Source organism: Protopterus annectens, chromosome 2.part0, assembly GCF_019279795.1.
Source record: "Protopterus annectens isolate FY-2018-M chromosome 2.part0, PAN1.0, whole genome shotgun sequence".
Classification (NCBI taxonomy): domain Eukaryota; kingdom Metazoa; phylum Chordata; order Ceratodontiformes; family Protopteridae; genus Protopterus; species Protopterus annectens.
This window is the reverse complement of record NC_056728.1, coordinates 1,798,797,519-1,798,813,555: the sequence shown is the minus strand read 5'-3', so window position 1 is coordinate 1,798,813,555 and position 16,037 is coordinate 1,798,797,519. Positions and strand designations below refer to the sequence as shown.

Here is a 16,037-nt window from a genome sequence, read left to right as displayed (position 1 = left end):
TTTATATATTTCATAGCAGGAAATTAGAATTAGTAATCCATCCATCTTGCCTTGTCATGTTATAGTTTTTTTAAAGCTTTCAGCACTTTATAATGAGCTACCAATATACCTCTGAACCTCTTAGCTCAAGAAATCTGGACAAAACCAAAATTAATTGGAGGGGACAAGGCATAAAATTAGAGACATATTTTAACTATTGTTCTTATAAAGTTAGAAAGTTGTTAGAATAACAGGACTTGTGTTAGCATGCATTTTCTAAAGGATGTGAAGTTTGAAACTTGTGTGTGTCATTATTTAGTAACTTCAGTCCTCAGTGATTTTTTTTTTTTAATTTATTTATTTTATTTATCCTTTTGTCTTATTGTATTTGTCCTGTATTGACTGGGTTAGTCCTATTAGGCTAGTAGCCTATTTTCAGGGCAGAACCTAAGAGGTATTTATACCACTAGGGGAAATTCAGCCAGGGCATTGTCGAACTTCCCCTACTTTTTTGTTAGGTGCTGTGGGATCTTTTACATGCACCTGAGCTACCACCACCTTGACTAGATGGGGCGTCAGTTTAATATCTCATCTGAAAGATGGCATGCTCAGGAGTGCAGCACCCCCCCCTTACATTGCACTGCAGTGTCAGTAATCAGGCTACCTGGTGTGGGAAAAGAACCCACAGCCTTCTGCATGAAACACGAGTGTGCTACCTGTTGCATCACTGACACTGACTGCTAGAAAACCAGAAGTGTTATGAGAAACAGGCTAAAAATATGAGGCAAAAATCTGGACAGTTGAGAATTATGGCTACTAATGCTTCTAAGAAAATGCAAGATGTAATAGTTACACATTTTATGTTTTATTAATTTGTAATGCATATCTTCTTCCTCCTTTACATTTTTAATCCCATTACCACCAACAGATGAACAGCACCAAGATTACAGATATTTATGTGAAAGCTAGACAATGGATACTGCAGTTAGTGCTAAACTGTGGATGATTTATTTTTTCCTATTTGGTCTACCCAAGTACATCACCGCCTTGTTGTATGAACACTGCTTCCAGTGATCTGCCAACTTGGTTTTGCTCAAGACCCTTCCTGACTTCTGAGGAGACTGTTCCCTTATGTTATTCATGGTATTTGTATTGTAGGTCTCCTACTTTCCACTGGGGGCATTAGTACAGCAGAAGTAGGACATTTTCTCTTGAGACTGATCACTGCCACTCATTTCTTCTGTCATCTCAGCCATCCCTGAGGCACTCGGGATGTTAATTATACCTGGATTACCAACAGTGTAAATGGAAGCCTACCTGCAAAACTATGAGAACATCTTATTTATTTATTTATGTAAACTCTTTTTTGCCCCCGCTTCTTGACGATCATCCAACCCTCTCTCTTCTAGCTGCCCTTTTTGTTCAGTCAACAAGTGAGAGAGGACATCATTTAGGCAACCATCAGGGATGTTTTGAAATTTTTTTTTTTGTCCATTAGTCCTGCTTTCCCACAGGTGGCTGTGCAATGGGTTGACTGTACTGGATGCCCCCCATCCCCCACATTTCTGAAAGGGAATTTCTATTAAGCATCCCCACACCCTGCCTTAAGATACTGCAGGCAGTTCTTCTGTTCTCCAGTATGGAATATAATTCCTGCACATGTCTCTCCGTACATGTGCATCCACCTTCTCCATCCCTGAGAGAGGTGAGTGTTCTCTAGCTTGTCACGTCTCTCTCTTTCTCATCCTTGCCTAGCTCTTCCAGTACTACTGCCATTAACTGAATCCTGCCCACCCTTGTCATACTTTGGGCTCCTTCCCTCTATAGTATGAAATTGGGTAACCTTTTATCTATTATTTATTAGCAGGTTAACTTGCATGAATATATATGCAGTTTTTTTGTATTTCTTTAGGACTTTGACTACATTTTAGTGCATTTTTGTGATATTAGAACCTTAATCTATATTTTGTATTCCCCTTTTGTGATATTAGAACGTGTTGCAAAGAAATATTATTTTTTTGTTGAAACTGTATTGAAATTGCCACAAGCTCTTTAAAATTTGCAGGAACACTCAATTTGTCATACGTTCCAAAAGCTTGATTCAAAGTTTAGAAGCATAAGTTTTCCCTGTACTGTCATTGTTTCTCATTTTGCGCTGGCTAAACTAAAAGGTAGTTCTATAAAATCTTGGGGAAGGGATCTAAAAGTGACTCTGCCAGCTTGAGAATAATAATTATCACTTTAATAGATAGTTGGGTACCTGTTCTCAGCAAGGAAAACTTTTCCCCTGAACATCTGAAACATTTCAGTTGAAATCAGTTGGATGGTATCACATGACATACTGTTACAGAGTTCAGAGTGAAGACTTGTACTTTGTGCTTTTGAGTGGGACTGGGGTATTGAGGATGAAAGCTATTTCCCTGATTCACCCCACTAACAGTTACCATGCTTGAACTTGCCAGCTGGGATACACACTCAGATTACACAATTTTGCTGATGGCATCCACATATGAAACACAGATTTCGTGCAGAATAGTATCATGTACCACAATGCATATCTGAACTGTACTTCACTGCAGAAGAGATACATTTTCTTGATTTATTATGCATGTAAAATACTCCAGATTTTGTTAATCCATTACATAGTAGATAGTCTATATTTAATTGCAAATGAAGCAGATATTTGCTGTTCATTTTCTTATTTGCTTTGCTTTTCCTTCACCACAGCCACAGACTTCTGGAGCAGCTGGAAGTAAAGAACTCAAGCCTCAAGAAGGAGATGCTAATGGTAAAGGAATCTTTAAGCAAGGCTACGCTAGAAAAGGAAGTGTTAGAAAATGAAAAAGCTGGAATAGCCGAGTCACTTTCCAAGGTAAATTCCCAAGACAGAATGTCTTAATCTAGTCAGAGGTAAGACTGTGTAGACTGGAGATGAGGGAAGTACAATCCCTCCGTCACATCTTAAATTAGTACTTTGCTTTTATTACCTGTGTCAGTGATGTTTTTTCTTGTTTTAGTTTTATCCTGTAGTACTTCCCCAGGCCCTTTGATGACTTCATTCTACTAATGTACTTCAGACTCCAGTGTTCTAGGACTACAGCATGTTGTGAGGTCAAAGATGTAATTTAGACGCAATTTGGTTTGTGTGCCGCTGTAAATGGATGACTCTCTGTTTTGTCTTCTTTTTATTTATTTATTTGGTGGCATCATTAACCCTACTGGGTGAGGCTTGTTTTCAGAGGGGACACAGGGGAAAGAACATGCTAGAATATGTATAAAAAGAAGGAAAAATAGGCAAAACTGTAAGAATTAAAAGCACTACAGGTTCAGTATATGTTGGCATATAGAACTAATTCACAGCCAAAGTATGTAAAAGCATAACAAAGAAGAAAGGCAGTAACAGTTGCAAGAGCTAGGGATTCTAATTGATGGACATTGTCTATCTTAACACTGTAACAATTAAATAAGATGATCGTTTCAGTGTCACATACTTGTGTGTGCAGCCAATAAGTCGTATCCGTTTGTATGGGTTACAGTTCTGCATATGTACAAACAGATGTCTACAGGTGTCTTGGTAAAAAAAAAAAAAAAAAAAAAAGGTGACAAACCCAAATTAAAAAAAATGGAAATGAGAAAAACAACGTGCAGATAATAAAAGAAGGTTCTTAACTGAGTGGTATCAAAGTAGGTCAAGAGAGGGATGTGTTTAGAGATTTAAGTAGAGAACAGAAGATAGAAGGTAAATTGCTATTTTGAGCAAACATAAGTGAGGTTATGTTTACAGAAGGCTTTTAAATGGGGAAGTAGATGACTGTATCTTATGAGTAAATAGGAAAGTAAATGAGAAAAGAGACACTGAGCGAATGTTAGAACTGTAAAAAAAAACCACGTAAAGCTAGAGTGAAAACACACATGTGGATGGGGATTAACAGTGAGATCAATAGGAATAAGATAAAGATGAACCAAAGCCAAGATAAACAATGTATTTATTTTATTTATTTATAGTTGTTTGCCTGGGTAGTGCACTGATCTCAGTGAACCATTTGCAGGCACAGCCTAGGTGAACAGGATCACATAAGAAATGAACAAAACATATTTACAGATACAAGAACATGTTGTAAACATATACATATTTACAGATGCAAAAGTATGCTATATTTAGTTTAAGAAGCAGTTTACAGAGTCAAAATGAAATTACGCGTAGAGCTTTTTGGGTAAGACGTAGCCATAAAAACTAAGATGGCGTGTCTACAGGGATAGTAGCATATCATTATATAGAGAGGTATGAAGACATTAGAAAAGGCAAGTGAGAATAGTTGCAGGAAAGGATACCATGGAGAGAAGACCAAGAAATGGAGAGAGATGCATGCAGGGGGAGGAGGAGTAGAAAGGAGAGGAATGTGATGGGTGCAAAGAGAAGAGGGAGTTGGATGAATGAGATGCATTAAGTGAGAGAATGACAAGATAAGATAAGGAAGGATGAAATAGGGATACAAGGCTGTGAGAGAGCTGCAGGGATCATGTAAAATGACCTGTGCGAGTGCAGCTGCACTTTGGGTAAAGAGGTGTTGTTTGTGGTGTTGTCTGAAGTCTGACAACATTTGCATGTCTCTGACTGAGAGTGGAATGGACTCTCCTAGTTTAGGTGCTAGGATGAGAATGCATGGTCAGTGCAATGAAATTTAGTTGTTGGAGTTAGTAGGGTGGGTTGAAACTGAGAGATACCCCTGAGATTATATGTGGGGAGTTTGGTGAAGAGTTTGCGTGAGACTGATAGATGTCTCAGGAGAAAGGGCTTTGTGAATTAGTGATCCCTCTAGCAGGTTAGCGGTCAAATGTACTGGGAGACAATTGGCTTTGGTAAGAATTAGGCAGTGGTGTTCATTAATGGGTAAAAATAAAAATAACTAGATAATTCTGCATGAGGTGCAGTGTATGTGCATATTAATGTAGTCATTGCATCTATAGATTAAAATAAATATATATATATATATATATATATATATATATATATATATATATATATATATATATATATATGTGTGTGTGTGTGTGTGTGTGTTTGTGTTTTGATAAAGCTTGTGTTGTAGCTGCTCTAATTTCCAGCAGAAATGTGTTCCATTGGATAGTAAGGTGAAAGCTGACTCCTGAGTCACCAGTAGTACCAGATTTAATATTTCTGTGGAGTACATTTTTGTTGCTTGATTGGAGGCCTCTATTTATGGTATGCTATGACAGTAAGATGCTTAGCAAGATGCATTTTTCTTTATGTGGTAACGTGTAGTTGAGTGTGAGGTGTACATACTTCACTTTTTCTCTGGTGACATCCAATCAAGGCTGTTTAGATCATTACAGTGTTATATACTTTCCACCCAGAACAGATTTAATTAATATAGCTATTAGGTAGGATGCTGATGACAGCTTCAAAGAGATGGACTTTCTGTGTTTCCTATGGCAGTAGCACAACAGATTTGTTTGCGGACTAGAAGAAGAATTGCAGGGTCAGAGGGGCAGGCCATTTCAAAGCAAACCATTTCTAAGTGGATGGCCCATTGCATTCATTTCTGCTATAAGCACCATGGAAAACCTACCCCACAGGGTATAAGATCACATTCCACCAGGGCTGCATCTACCTCTACAGCCTTTCTCAGAGGTGTCCCTACCAGGGACATCCTAGAAGCTGCTACCTGTTGCTCTGCACATACCTTCACCAAGCATTACCACATGCCTATTTTTTTCTAAATCCAGAGCTGGATTTGCCACTGCAGTCTTGCAGGGCTTAATAGCTGGTCCTAATGCTCTCTAACTTCCTCCTCCCTTCCTTAGCTTTGGGAATCAACCCAAATGTAATGACTGCAACAGTGAAAAACAAAGAACATAGTTCAGTTGTGTACACTTAGCATAAATGCAGATGTTCGAGTGTATTCACTGTTGCAGTCCTGGTTACCCTCCCTCCAGCCCCCTGACTTCTCTTGGCTATACTTTTATTCTTGTTTAGTGCATTTCTGCTTTCTGGTGTATTTGCTTTTTGTTGGAGGTGTAACCTAACATATAATTGCTTTCCATTATGGGAGCACCTGACATCTGGGGCAAGAAAAACTGATGTAGTGGCATTGACTGCATGTTTTATACCCCTGACGTCATGGAAGAAGAAACAGCATCCGACGCAGGGATCCAAGACTTTAATATTCAGGCTGGCTGAGGGCTACCTGCAGGCAGATAGCCTAAATGTAATGACTGCAACAGTGAATACACTTGAATATCTACATTTATGGTAAGTGTACACAACTGTACTTTTCTAATCCTTTCCCTGGCTAACCAGATAGTTTAAAGGCTGTATGAATATTGCATGTCCAGCTGGTGGGTTCATTCAGATTGCTTCAGCGTATTTCTGTGGTATTGCTAAGACCTAGTGCCATATCTGTTTGAAGAGATGGTGTCCTGGAATTAAGACACTATTGCTGAGTTGTTGATCCTTGGAAGGCTTGGTAAAACTTCTGTCTTCTGAAGTGTGTACACGTGCCAAGACATGCATATGGCAACCTGCCAACTTTGAAATGCTTTCTGAGTATATGTTTTTGTTGACAGTTTCAACACTACAAGGACGGAATGCGTGGATCCCTTTGGAAGTCATTAATTATTTCCAACATAGCCCTCTTCCGCTTGTTTCCTTTAAGACTGTGCGTTTTAAGCTCCTCTGATCTCTCTCTCTCACTCTGTTTCTCTGTGTTGTTTGTGGTGAAGACTAGACACTGTTTTGCTGACTTTCTCATATATTTTTCTTTACTTTTATGTCTTTGCAAGCATGAGATTTTCAGACATGTGCCCAGTACTGTTGGTAGGGATTTATGGCTTTCTATAATGTGGTTATATCAACTTCTTGTTTTCTCCTGGTGATACCTCTTTCTGTGTATCCAACCTTTCTATTGGTCTTTCTTCCTGCTTTCATTTTGTTCACTTAATCTTTTGATCATCTGATAACAACAATCCCTAGATGACTTCCTACCTTTGTTGGTACAGCACTCCCCTCACATTGTGTACACTTTTCAGGAGTTATTACTTTTAATATCTTACATTTTTCCTTTGTACTTTTTGGCTTGCAGGCCATAAAACCTTCCGTGCCCCAACTAATTCCAAGCCGGTTTGTTCCTCTGTGGTAAGGATTCACCAGAATCATGGAGGCAAGGTCCATCCATAAGGGCTTTTATTTGGGTACCCAGAAGGGTTGATTGTGGGGTCTGTATCACTTCAACGAAACGGCAGAAGTTCGAACACCATATGTTCAAACTTCTAACCTCAAAGTGCAAAACCATCAAAGGCTTAGAACAGCGATTTTTTTTTCCCAGGGAAAAAAATCGCTGTTCCAAGAAACACACACACAACACAAGCACACCAAAAAAAACAGCAATCCACACGCATACACTTAAAATCCTACATCTAACCCTACACTAAACTGTACATACAATACTATCTATCCACTTACCTTAACCCAAACCCTAACCCTAAGGTCCATCACTATCTCACACTCACCTGATCCGCACGATAATCAGTTTTCGAACTTCACAGTTTGAACATATAGTGTTCGAACTGCTGAACGAACTGATAGGAACCCTTGATTGTGTACTTGACAACATCCTGGTTATGAGGAAATTTGAAAGGGCTATCCCCACTTCTAGAGTAGGAGGATGAGTTTCCCACTTCATGGCAAAGACCCACAGTGCACGCCTTCTGTTAGTACATATGTCTGTGCACATGCTTATAAGGGCTACCACTAGACAGTAGCTTAGTGGACTAAAAGACCACCTCCAGGACATCTGTGCAATACCATCCTACCTCTGAGGGATTGTGGCATTAGGTATCCTGCTCTGCCTCCTTCTCAAAATAAGTGCACATATCTCCTGAAACTGGATTCATGGCGAAAGTTTCTAGACTTCCAAGATGGGTATACATTGAGCAATGACTTAATTTCATCTCTTCCACTGTGAAAACAGAAACTGAGTGAAAAAAAAGGCCAGTGAACTTGTAAGCTTGGGTAAAAGTTAGTTACTGACACTGCCTGAATGCCAGAGGACAAATAAATTAAACATGCTCAGAGGTGATTAAAATAAATGAAACATTGAAGGGTTATATCAACTCAAATAATACAAGGCTGGAAAAATAGAAGAAACTTTAACTGCCTATTCAGATGAACTGATAAATCTGCAAAAAATTTAATCTCAAATGAAGAAAAGGCTGGCTGAGTATGGCTTCTTGAGACGTGCTTTTTCAACAAAACTGGAAGAAATAGACTGCATTGATTTTATGAAAGCACAAATAAGCAAGTGGACTGGTGTTCCACAACAGGATTTCTTAAATGAAATGCACATAAAGTGTATGCTCCAAACCCTGGCCATGACCAGTATTAGGAAAGATGCAATTGTATAAGCAGAAGGAGTTGATTTTGACAAAACTGTGTCAGAAGGAAAAAGTATTAAAAACTGGAGACACCAGTGTATGTGGAAAATGACTATTCAGTGTACACCAGGCAGAAGAGAAATAATTTTATCCTAACAGTCAGGGACTGTCAAGAGGGCAGCCATGGTGGTGCAGCGGTTGGCTTTGCCACCTCACAGCAAGAAGTTCTCCGGTTTGATCCTCAACTGGGGTGCCTTCTTTGCGTAGTCTACATGTCCTCCCTGTGTTCATGTGGGTTTCCTCCGGGTGCTCCGGTTTCCTCCCACATCCCAAAGGCATGCTGTAGGGAGATTGGATACTCTAAATTGGCCCTAGGTGTGAGTGCGTGTGCCTTCTGTGGAATGTTGGGCTCTGGGCTGGCAACTCGACACTGTAAGACTCCACTGCCAATCATGAGAGGACAGGTGATCTGCTGTGGTGTCCCCTAACCGGGAAAAGCCGAAAGATGAAGTCAGGGAATGTCAAGAGGCAGGTGTAAGATTCAAGCTGCTCTATCTAGCTGTCTTTTGAATATGTTTTCTTGGATGATCAAAGGCATTTTTGATGCAGAAGAGGCTAAGGAAGAAGTAAAAAAATATATTCAACAAAAAGTGAGCCATTGACTATGTTTCTCATTCTTCAGACGGTAAAGCTCGTAGAGAGACTTTGCCAGTGAAACTTTTCCCAATGTTCCAATGGAAAATGCTTGTGAGACAGAAAAAAAGCACAGCAGTTGACTAGAAGAATCAGGAGGAGTACCTTGGATTTGAACAAGAGTATGGTGTGGGGATGGAGATAATCAGAAAAAAATACCAGCAGCACTGAAATTAGTGAATAAATGGGAGACTATAAATCTTCAATCTCATTTGTAAAATATGACTTTGAAAAAAAAGTGGCTGAGAAAGAATGGACTTTTGTTAACTTTTTTAAACTTGTGGGTGGACTGTATAGCATATACCCAACATTATGTCATTAATGTTTACCAGGATACTACATGGACATATTTGTGTAAAATATTTATTGATATAAATTTTATGCTATATTATAAAGCAGTTTTGTATAGTTTTCAGTCATGGGTATTTTAAATGTGGGGGAGTCTTTTCAGTGACTGTTGTATGTGTTGAAAATATTAAAATAAACAAAAACCTTTTCACTTGTAATAAATATTGTTTTTACATTATAACAAGAGAAGACAGACTTGGTAGAAGCAAGTTTAAATGAATATAATGCTGTGATTTTGGGCTGATGGGGTGGGGTTGGGGTGTAAAAGTGAACTGATCATCTTAATTCTACATATAATCATTTCCCTTGTTCTTACAAAGGTGGGATGTCTAAATTAATGCCCTTAGCTTAAGCTGTAAAACTGTTTTGTAAACAAATGGATATGAAAAATAAGACAAAATGAAGAAAGACTTGAAAAGTGCTAAGCTCCTTGAATCTGCAAGATATTAGCTTGTTTTTTCCATTAGCAAATGTTCTCAGGCAGAGACAAGAAGTCTGCAGCTGAAGTCTGTTAACCAGGGGAATTCTCTATATTCTGTTTTGATAGAAATTTACAAAGATTCCTTCTTGCATCTGCAAAGTTATTTGTTTTTTCGATACTTTTCCATTATCGGGGCAACACTTCTAATGCGCTGGCACGCACACACAAGAATAACACAGCTGTTAGCACTGAAGTGGTTGTTTTGAAAGAGAAAGAAACAGACATTAATGTGCTGCAGTGTTTGTCTGGTTTGACAGAAGTAACATGACATCTCAGTGTAGTACACAAGCGCAACATTTTACGTGCACATAATGTAGCCTTTTTAATGGAGAAAATAGTAGTTTTCTTTCTTTAAAAACAGAAAGTTTTAGCTAATACCTTTTAACATCAGATGCGATCCCCTTCCCTCCTCAAGCTCATGGTATTCATCTCAATGCTTCAAATAAGCATTCTCCTACTGGGACCTACATTATTGGAAGATGATCCCACTGAATATCAGGTTCCTACTCACTTATCCAAAATTCATGTTTCATCTTAACCACCTTCAAAGTTTATAAGCAGATGTGAGGATAAATGAAGATCTTCTAGAGACCAATTCAAATGTGAACTTTACCTTCTCTAATTAGTGGAAATGTTTTGCTTTGAACAGCTACAGAACTCTATCCCATTTTGTTTTGAAATACTGTACAATCATGCTGTACTGTTTCTACTGCACAAATTGTAAAGAAATTAATAATTTTACTCTGTGACAAGGTAAAAGTTGAAAATGGGGCTCTTGGAGACCAGTCTACTCATGCTAAACAAAACTAAATAATCCAGTGAAAAATGTCCCTTGCTGTACTAAAAAGGCATTGTGCGTAGAGTACATAACAATGAAACAAATGTATTTTTACCAGCAAACATGGCAGTGAAGCTGTGTTACAAGGCAAATTTTCAGTGTCACCCCCCCCCCCCAAAAAAAAAATCAGAAGAAAGAAAGAATGGGAAAACAACGGCTTACACAGTGTTAGATCACAACTGTGCAGATACATTCCAAAGGTTTCTAAAACCTAGTACAATTGCTTAATCAACTATGGTTGTTTTCAACTGCTTAAGTCAGCAATTAATAAATTGAAACTATTATTGAGCAGAAAATGGAGCACAGACATTTAATAACAAAAATGATTTATCATTATAATCCATGAGGCATGGGAAATAAGAACTGTAAATCTGACAGGAAAATAAATGTGTGTGGTACCCACATCAGCAGCAGCTGTGCGATTCTTGCGAGTGCGTGCTAAGATTCCAAGTACTCATTAGAAGTGTTGCCCCGATAACAGAAAAGTACTGCTTTGTTCTTATTGTTGACTACTTTTACTTTGATGCAAGCAGTTTGCAGTTGCAAGCAATCAAACTTTCCTTGCTGAGGGAAATGCAAAAGTTAAATATACAGTGACAAGCAGTTCAGTGAAAAAAAAGTTTGAAATTATAGGTTGTGAGATAGTAGCTTCCCAGGCATCGTTAATGTACCAACATGTAGAACAATGCATAATTTAGTTTTATTTACAGGTAGCCATTGCACTTTTTCATGGGGCTAATAGTTAATGTTTTCTGAAAGCATACAAGCTGATTTTTTTATCTAGAAGGGGAACAGAAATATGAAAATGGCATGCAGGAATTTGTATAAGTGAGAATACAGGCTGTACATGCAGTTTTGCATGGGTAACCATCATTTTAGATTAGTTTATGCCTGAGGGTCCAGATGTTATTGTGGAACAATTGTTCCTGTGTGGGAGGTTTACATTTCATTTCTTTAGTTTTTTTTGTCTGAGGGTTTTCATTTCAGCAAAATGCCTTGAAAAATGTGACATAGGTTTAAGTGGTGTTGAGAAGAAACTGTATAAAAGATCAGCCTAACATTAGTGTGCGCACTGACATGAATAATAAGTGGAAACAATTGTTTTTAATCGTAATGGCTACTGTATCTGTAGTATCTTGGAGAGTAAATGGTCTTAGTTATAGACAGAAAGGAAAGAGTATTGAATCATTTTATGAAATGCAGAATGCAAAGAGCAGTGCTACAGGAGACACATTTGGAATGAAATGAACATGTGAATTTGATAAAGAAAGGATTTAGGATGAATATTCAGGAGAATGACAGGGATAAAGGAAAAGAGGAGTAATAATACTGAGTGCTAGAGGGGCTAGAATATTGATAGAAGAGGCAAAAAATGCAAAAAAATGGTAGATTTATGTAGTAAGGGGGCTATTAACAAGGGAGTAGGATTATGCTGGCATGTATTTATATTCTACCAGAAAATGTTATTATTTCGCTGAAGATAATTTTGGGAGAAATAATCAGCTTTCGGCAGGGAATATTACTTATAGGTGGAGACTGGAACTTGATTTGCAATAGTGAGGATATATCAGGGGGATCTAGAAGGGAAAATATAACAGAAGAGGGTAGATGTCTGAAGAAAGTTGCAAAAATAGCTGTTATGGAAGATGTGTATTCAGAAGTGGGAACTCTTGGCAGAATATTATTCCCAAAGGTGCAATAACTGGGCGAGATTTGATAGAAATTATATTGCACAGGAAAGCATACATTTAATTGAAAGCTTTAATAGATATCCAATAAATATTTCAGATCACATGCAGATGAAACATAAGACAAAAATCACCAAAAAAACATGGAGTACGCCTGGTAAAAAAGCACAAACAAACAAAAGGTACCAGTCGTAGTGAACAAACCACAGAAGAGCTGTTCAGCAAGTATAAAAATACTTAGAAAACCGCCATTACACGTTTTCTATTTAAATGCAGGCTTCGTTGAAAGATAAAAATGTGACACTACCTGTTAAAAAGAAAGGAAATTAAGAAATGTGCAGTGGAAATTATTCAAGAGTTATTAGGGAAGCTAGAAATTTCTTCAGTAGGCATAGCTAGTGAGTTGGATAAAATAAAACAGAGTTTAAAATAGGTCAGAAATGAAAGAAAAAGAGATCTGGTTAAGGAGCAATAGGAATTATTTAGAGGGACTGACAAAGGTTAATAAATTGTTGAATAAGGGGAATCTCACGGAACAATTAGAGGAGCAACTGCAGAATGCTAAAGAGAAAATAGAGCATTTGGATAATATGCATGAGTTTAGAAAGATCCCTGTTAAACAAGTAATTTTGACGACGACTCCAGACCAAAAAAAACTTAAAGTATGAGGACTCAGGCAACAGAAAGTAGAAAGGGCTTGCCAAACTTAGGGAACCTATGACACGAAAAATAACCAAAGAGAGGTATTTGAGATATTTCAGAAATGTTAGGGTGGGAGGATGGCACAATGGTTAAGGTGTTTACCTTGCAGACACAAAGTGCAGGGTTTGATTCTCACATGGGGTAATTGTCTAGGCTTAAAATGGCCCACAAGGGCAGTTAGCCTAGTACTAATCTATGAACCTATGAAAATTTGTATAAAGCAGAGGAATGTAGAAATCAAGAAAGAGTACAAATGGAAATATGTATGGCAGACTTAATTATGCCAAGGTTGGAGGAAAATGAGGCTTAACAACTAATAGTTAAGGTAGGAGGAGATAAGATAAAATAGTGATGTATAATCAGTATGCAGGGAATTCTCCAGGAACAGATGGTATTCCTCTGGCCATTTGGAAGTTAGGAAGGAAAAAAGGTGGTAAAGATATGGAAGAGTTTGTTGCGTAATATTTTAAAAGGAGGGGAAGCACAAGCATCTTGGAAAAAAGCTGTGGCAGTTGTATTACCCAAAGAGGGTAAAGGCCTGCCAGACCCACCCTCATATAAACCAATTTCAGTTATAAACCATGATTATAACGTGGTTATGTATATACTAGCTAAATAAATGGATAAGGTGTTGCTAAAATTGTTGATGCAGAGAAAGCTCCTGACAGAATGAGCTAGGATTTTAAGAGTAGAACAATGGAATCATTTGCATTCCATTGAAATAAGGCTAATTAGGAAGATATGTGAAGGATTGGAGGCAAGAATTAAAGTGGGGGTTCATCTGTGATATATTGTGTTTGAATAGAGGATACATGCAGGGTCATCATCTTTCCTTGTTGTTATTTACTTTATTTTTAATGCAATAGGCAAAGAAAATAAGGGGCTTGGAAATTCAAGGGTATAACTGGTATAGTAATCAAGAACAGTTGGCTTTATTTGCAGATTATAGCATTTTTACTTGATGATTCCAGAAAAGGGCATCTCAGTGATGTGGAACATTTTGAGACAATTTTAAGCCTTTTTGGGATATAAAATTAATGAAAATAAAACAGACTAATGTAATGCATGTACTGACTCATGACTTGATTCAGCAATACCCATATTTATGGGGACATGATAAGGAGTATTTAGGAGTATGTTCCAAATGGCTTCTGTTATGTCTGCTAAAGATATGTGGGAGGAGACTAAGCAAAAGATAATACCAAGAAGCTGAAACTTCTTGGTTAAGAATATGGATAGTAAGATACAAGCAGTGAAAATGTTTTTAGTGCCGTTAACTTTATATACAGGTCAGGCATATTTTATCAGCCAGTGGAGAAGTTGTGAGTGATAATAAATAAATAATTACTAAAAAGTTGAAGAAAAGGGACAAAAGTGGGATAAGCTGATCCTCCCAATCATGCAGGATGATTTAGGATTACCTGATTTGTAGGGATATTTTAGAGGTAGACAGGTAGGGCATGTACCACAGATAGTACAAGCAGAAAGTTATAATTCAAAGTGAAAAGGTATGATGATGAAGCAGGGGAAAGTTTATAAAATAAGGACAGAGTGGGATTTTGGATGCAGATTCTTAAGGAGAATATAACCACCATACAGAATATTATATTCATAAAGTTGCAGAAATTTTTCTAAGAACTAAGTCAACATGGAATGGAGAAAGATTTTGCCAGTAGCGATAATTGTAAGTAGAGTATGAAAAATAGGTAAAGGGGGGGGCTGGAATATACTGGAGGAAACTGTCAAAGGAGCTAAGGTGTTGAGAGCAAATAACTAGAGTGGAAAAGGTACTAGAGTGGGATGAGGCCAAGAAGTTTGGATTGCAGGTTAGAGACTGTCTTCCTTGTCAGCGATTGATATCAGAGTATAGTCATAGAGAATGGGATAGGCGAGTCCTAAATGAAATACATGCTTTGCTAGTGTGTTTAGTTAAGTCGAGAACAAAAGCTGCTGTTAAAAAGGGGATAATTAGTATGGCATACAAACTATTGCATGATAATTATAAGATATGATTCAGAAGGGCTTAGAAAAGATTGGGAAGAGAGGCTGGAAAAGTAATTTGCAAGGGAACAATGGGAGGACACATGTTTGGTTTCCAACTATGCAACAAAGTCCAGAAAGTTTAAGATTTGTACTTTGAAGTATTTGAATAGGTATTTATATAGCCAAAGCAGACTTTAAAGACTTTTTCTTGAGATAGACAGCAATTACTGGAGGTGTGGTGGGGAAAAGAGGTAACTGGGAAAATGTTTTTTGGGACTGTAATGAGTTGGCAGTTTAAAAAAAATCCCTACAGAGTATTCCATCAGAAATATTGGGGGAGCAGATGCTGGGACACACTATCTGAATTGCCCAGACATAGTAAGGCCTTATTAAATTTAATTATGTTGGTTACCAAAAAAGCAATTACTAGAAAATGGAAATCACAATTTAAACCAACTATAGCTGAAATATTGGATTTTGTAAAAAGAGATGAAATTACTGGAAGAGGAGTCTTCCCCTTTTCCAGTATTTTCAAATGGAATTTGTGGGAGCAATTCATGCAGAACAGTGTTTAGGAGAAGGAATGATTTTTTTTTTAGGTGAAAGCAAGAATTAAGAAATTTGTGTAATGTTGGACCCAAAAACAGTTATTGTAAAGAAAGGAAACATGTACTGTATACTGTGTGTAAATGGGGAAAAACGTTAGTATGTTGTGTTTTCTTTACTTTTAAGGTGTGTGTGCCTATGTCTTAAATGCTAATTTAATAAAGGTGTTTAAAACAAAAAAAAAAAAGGCTAAATTTGCCAGTCTGTAACAGACTTGAAGCTGACTGTTTACCTCTGCTGTGTTCATGTCTATGTATGTTTTGAAGTTAAGGATGCAGTCTACCCATATTCCCATTATATGTGGTGCTGCTTGGGTCAGCTCTTC

At 37.7% G+C, this 16,037-nt stretch overlaps 1 protein-coding gene across 1 annotated transcript in view; it reads left to right on the top strand.

Moving 5' to 3' along the window:
- CROCC (ciliary rootlet coiled-coil, rootletin) overlaps window positions 1–16,037 on the top strand; it is a 2,018,646-nt gene that overhangs the window by 896,513 nt on the left and 1,106,096 nt on the right. The window contains exon 14 of the mRNA XM_044061829.1: window positions 2,707–2,851. Coding sequence (XP_043917764.1) covers window positions 2,707–2,851 — 145 coding nt within the window. The remainder of the gene's footprint in view (window positions 1–2,706; window positions 2,852–16,037) is intronic.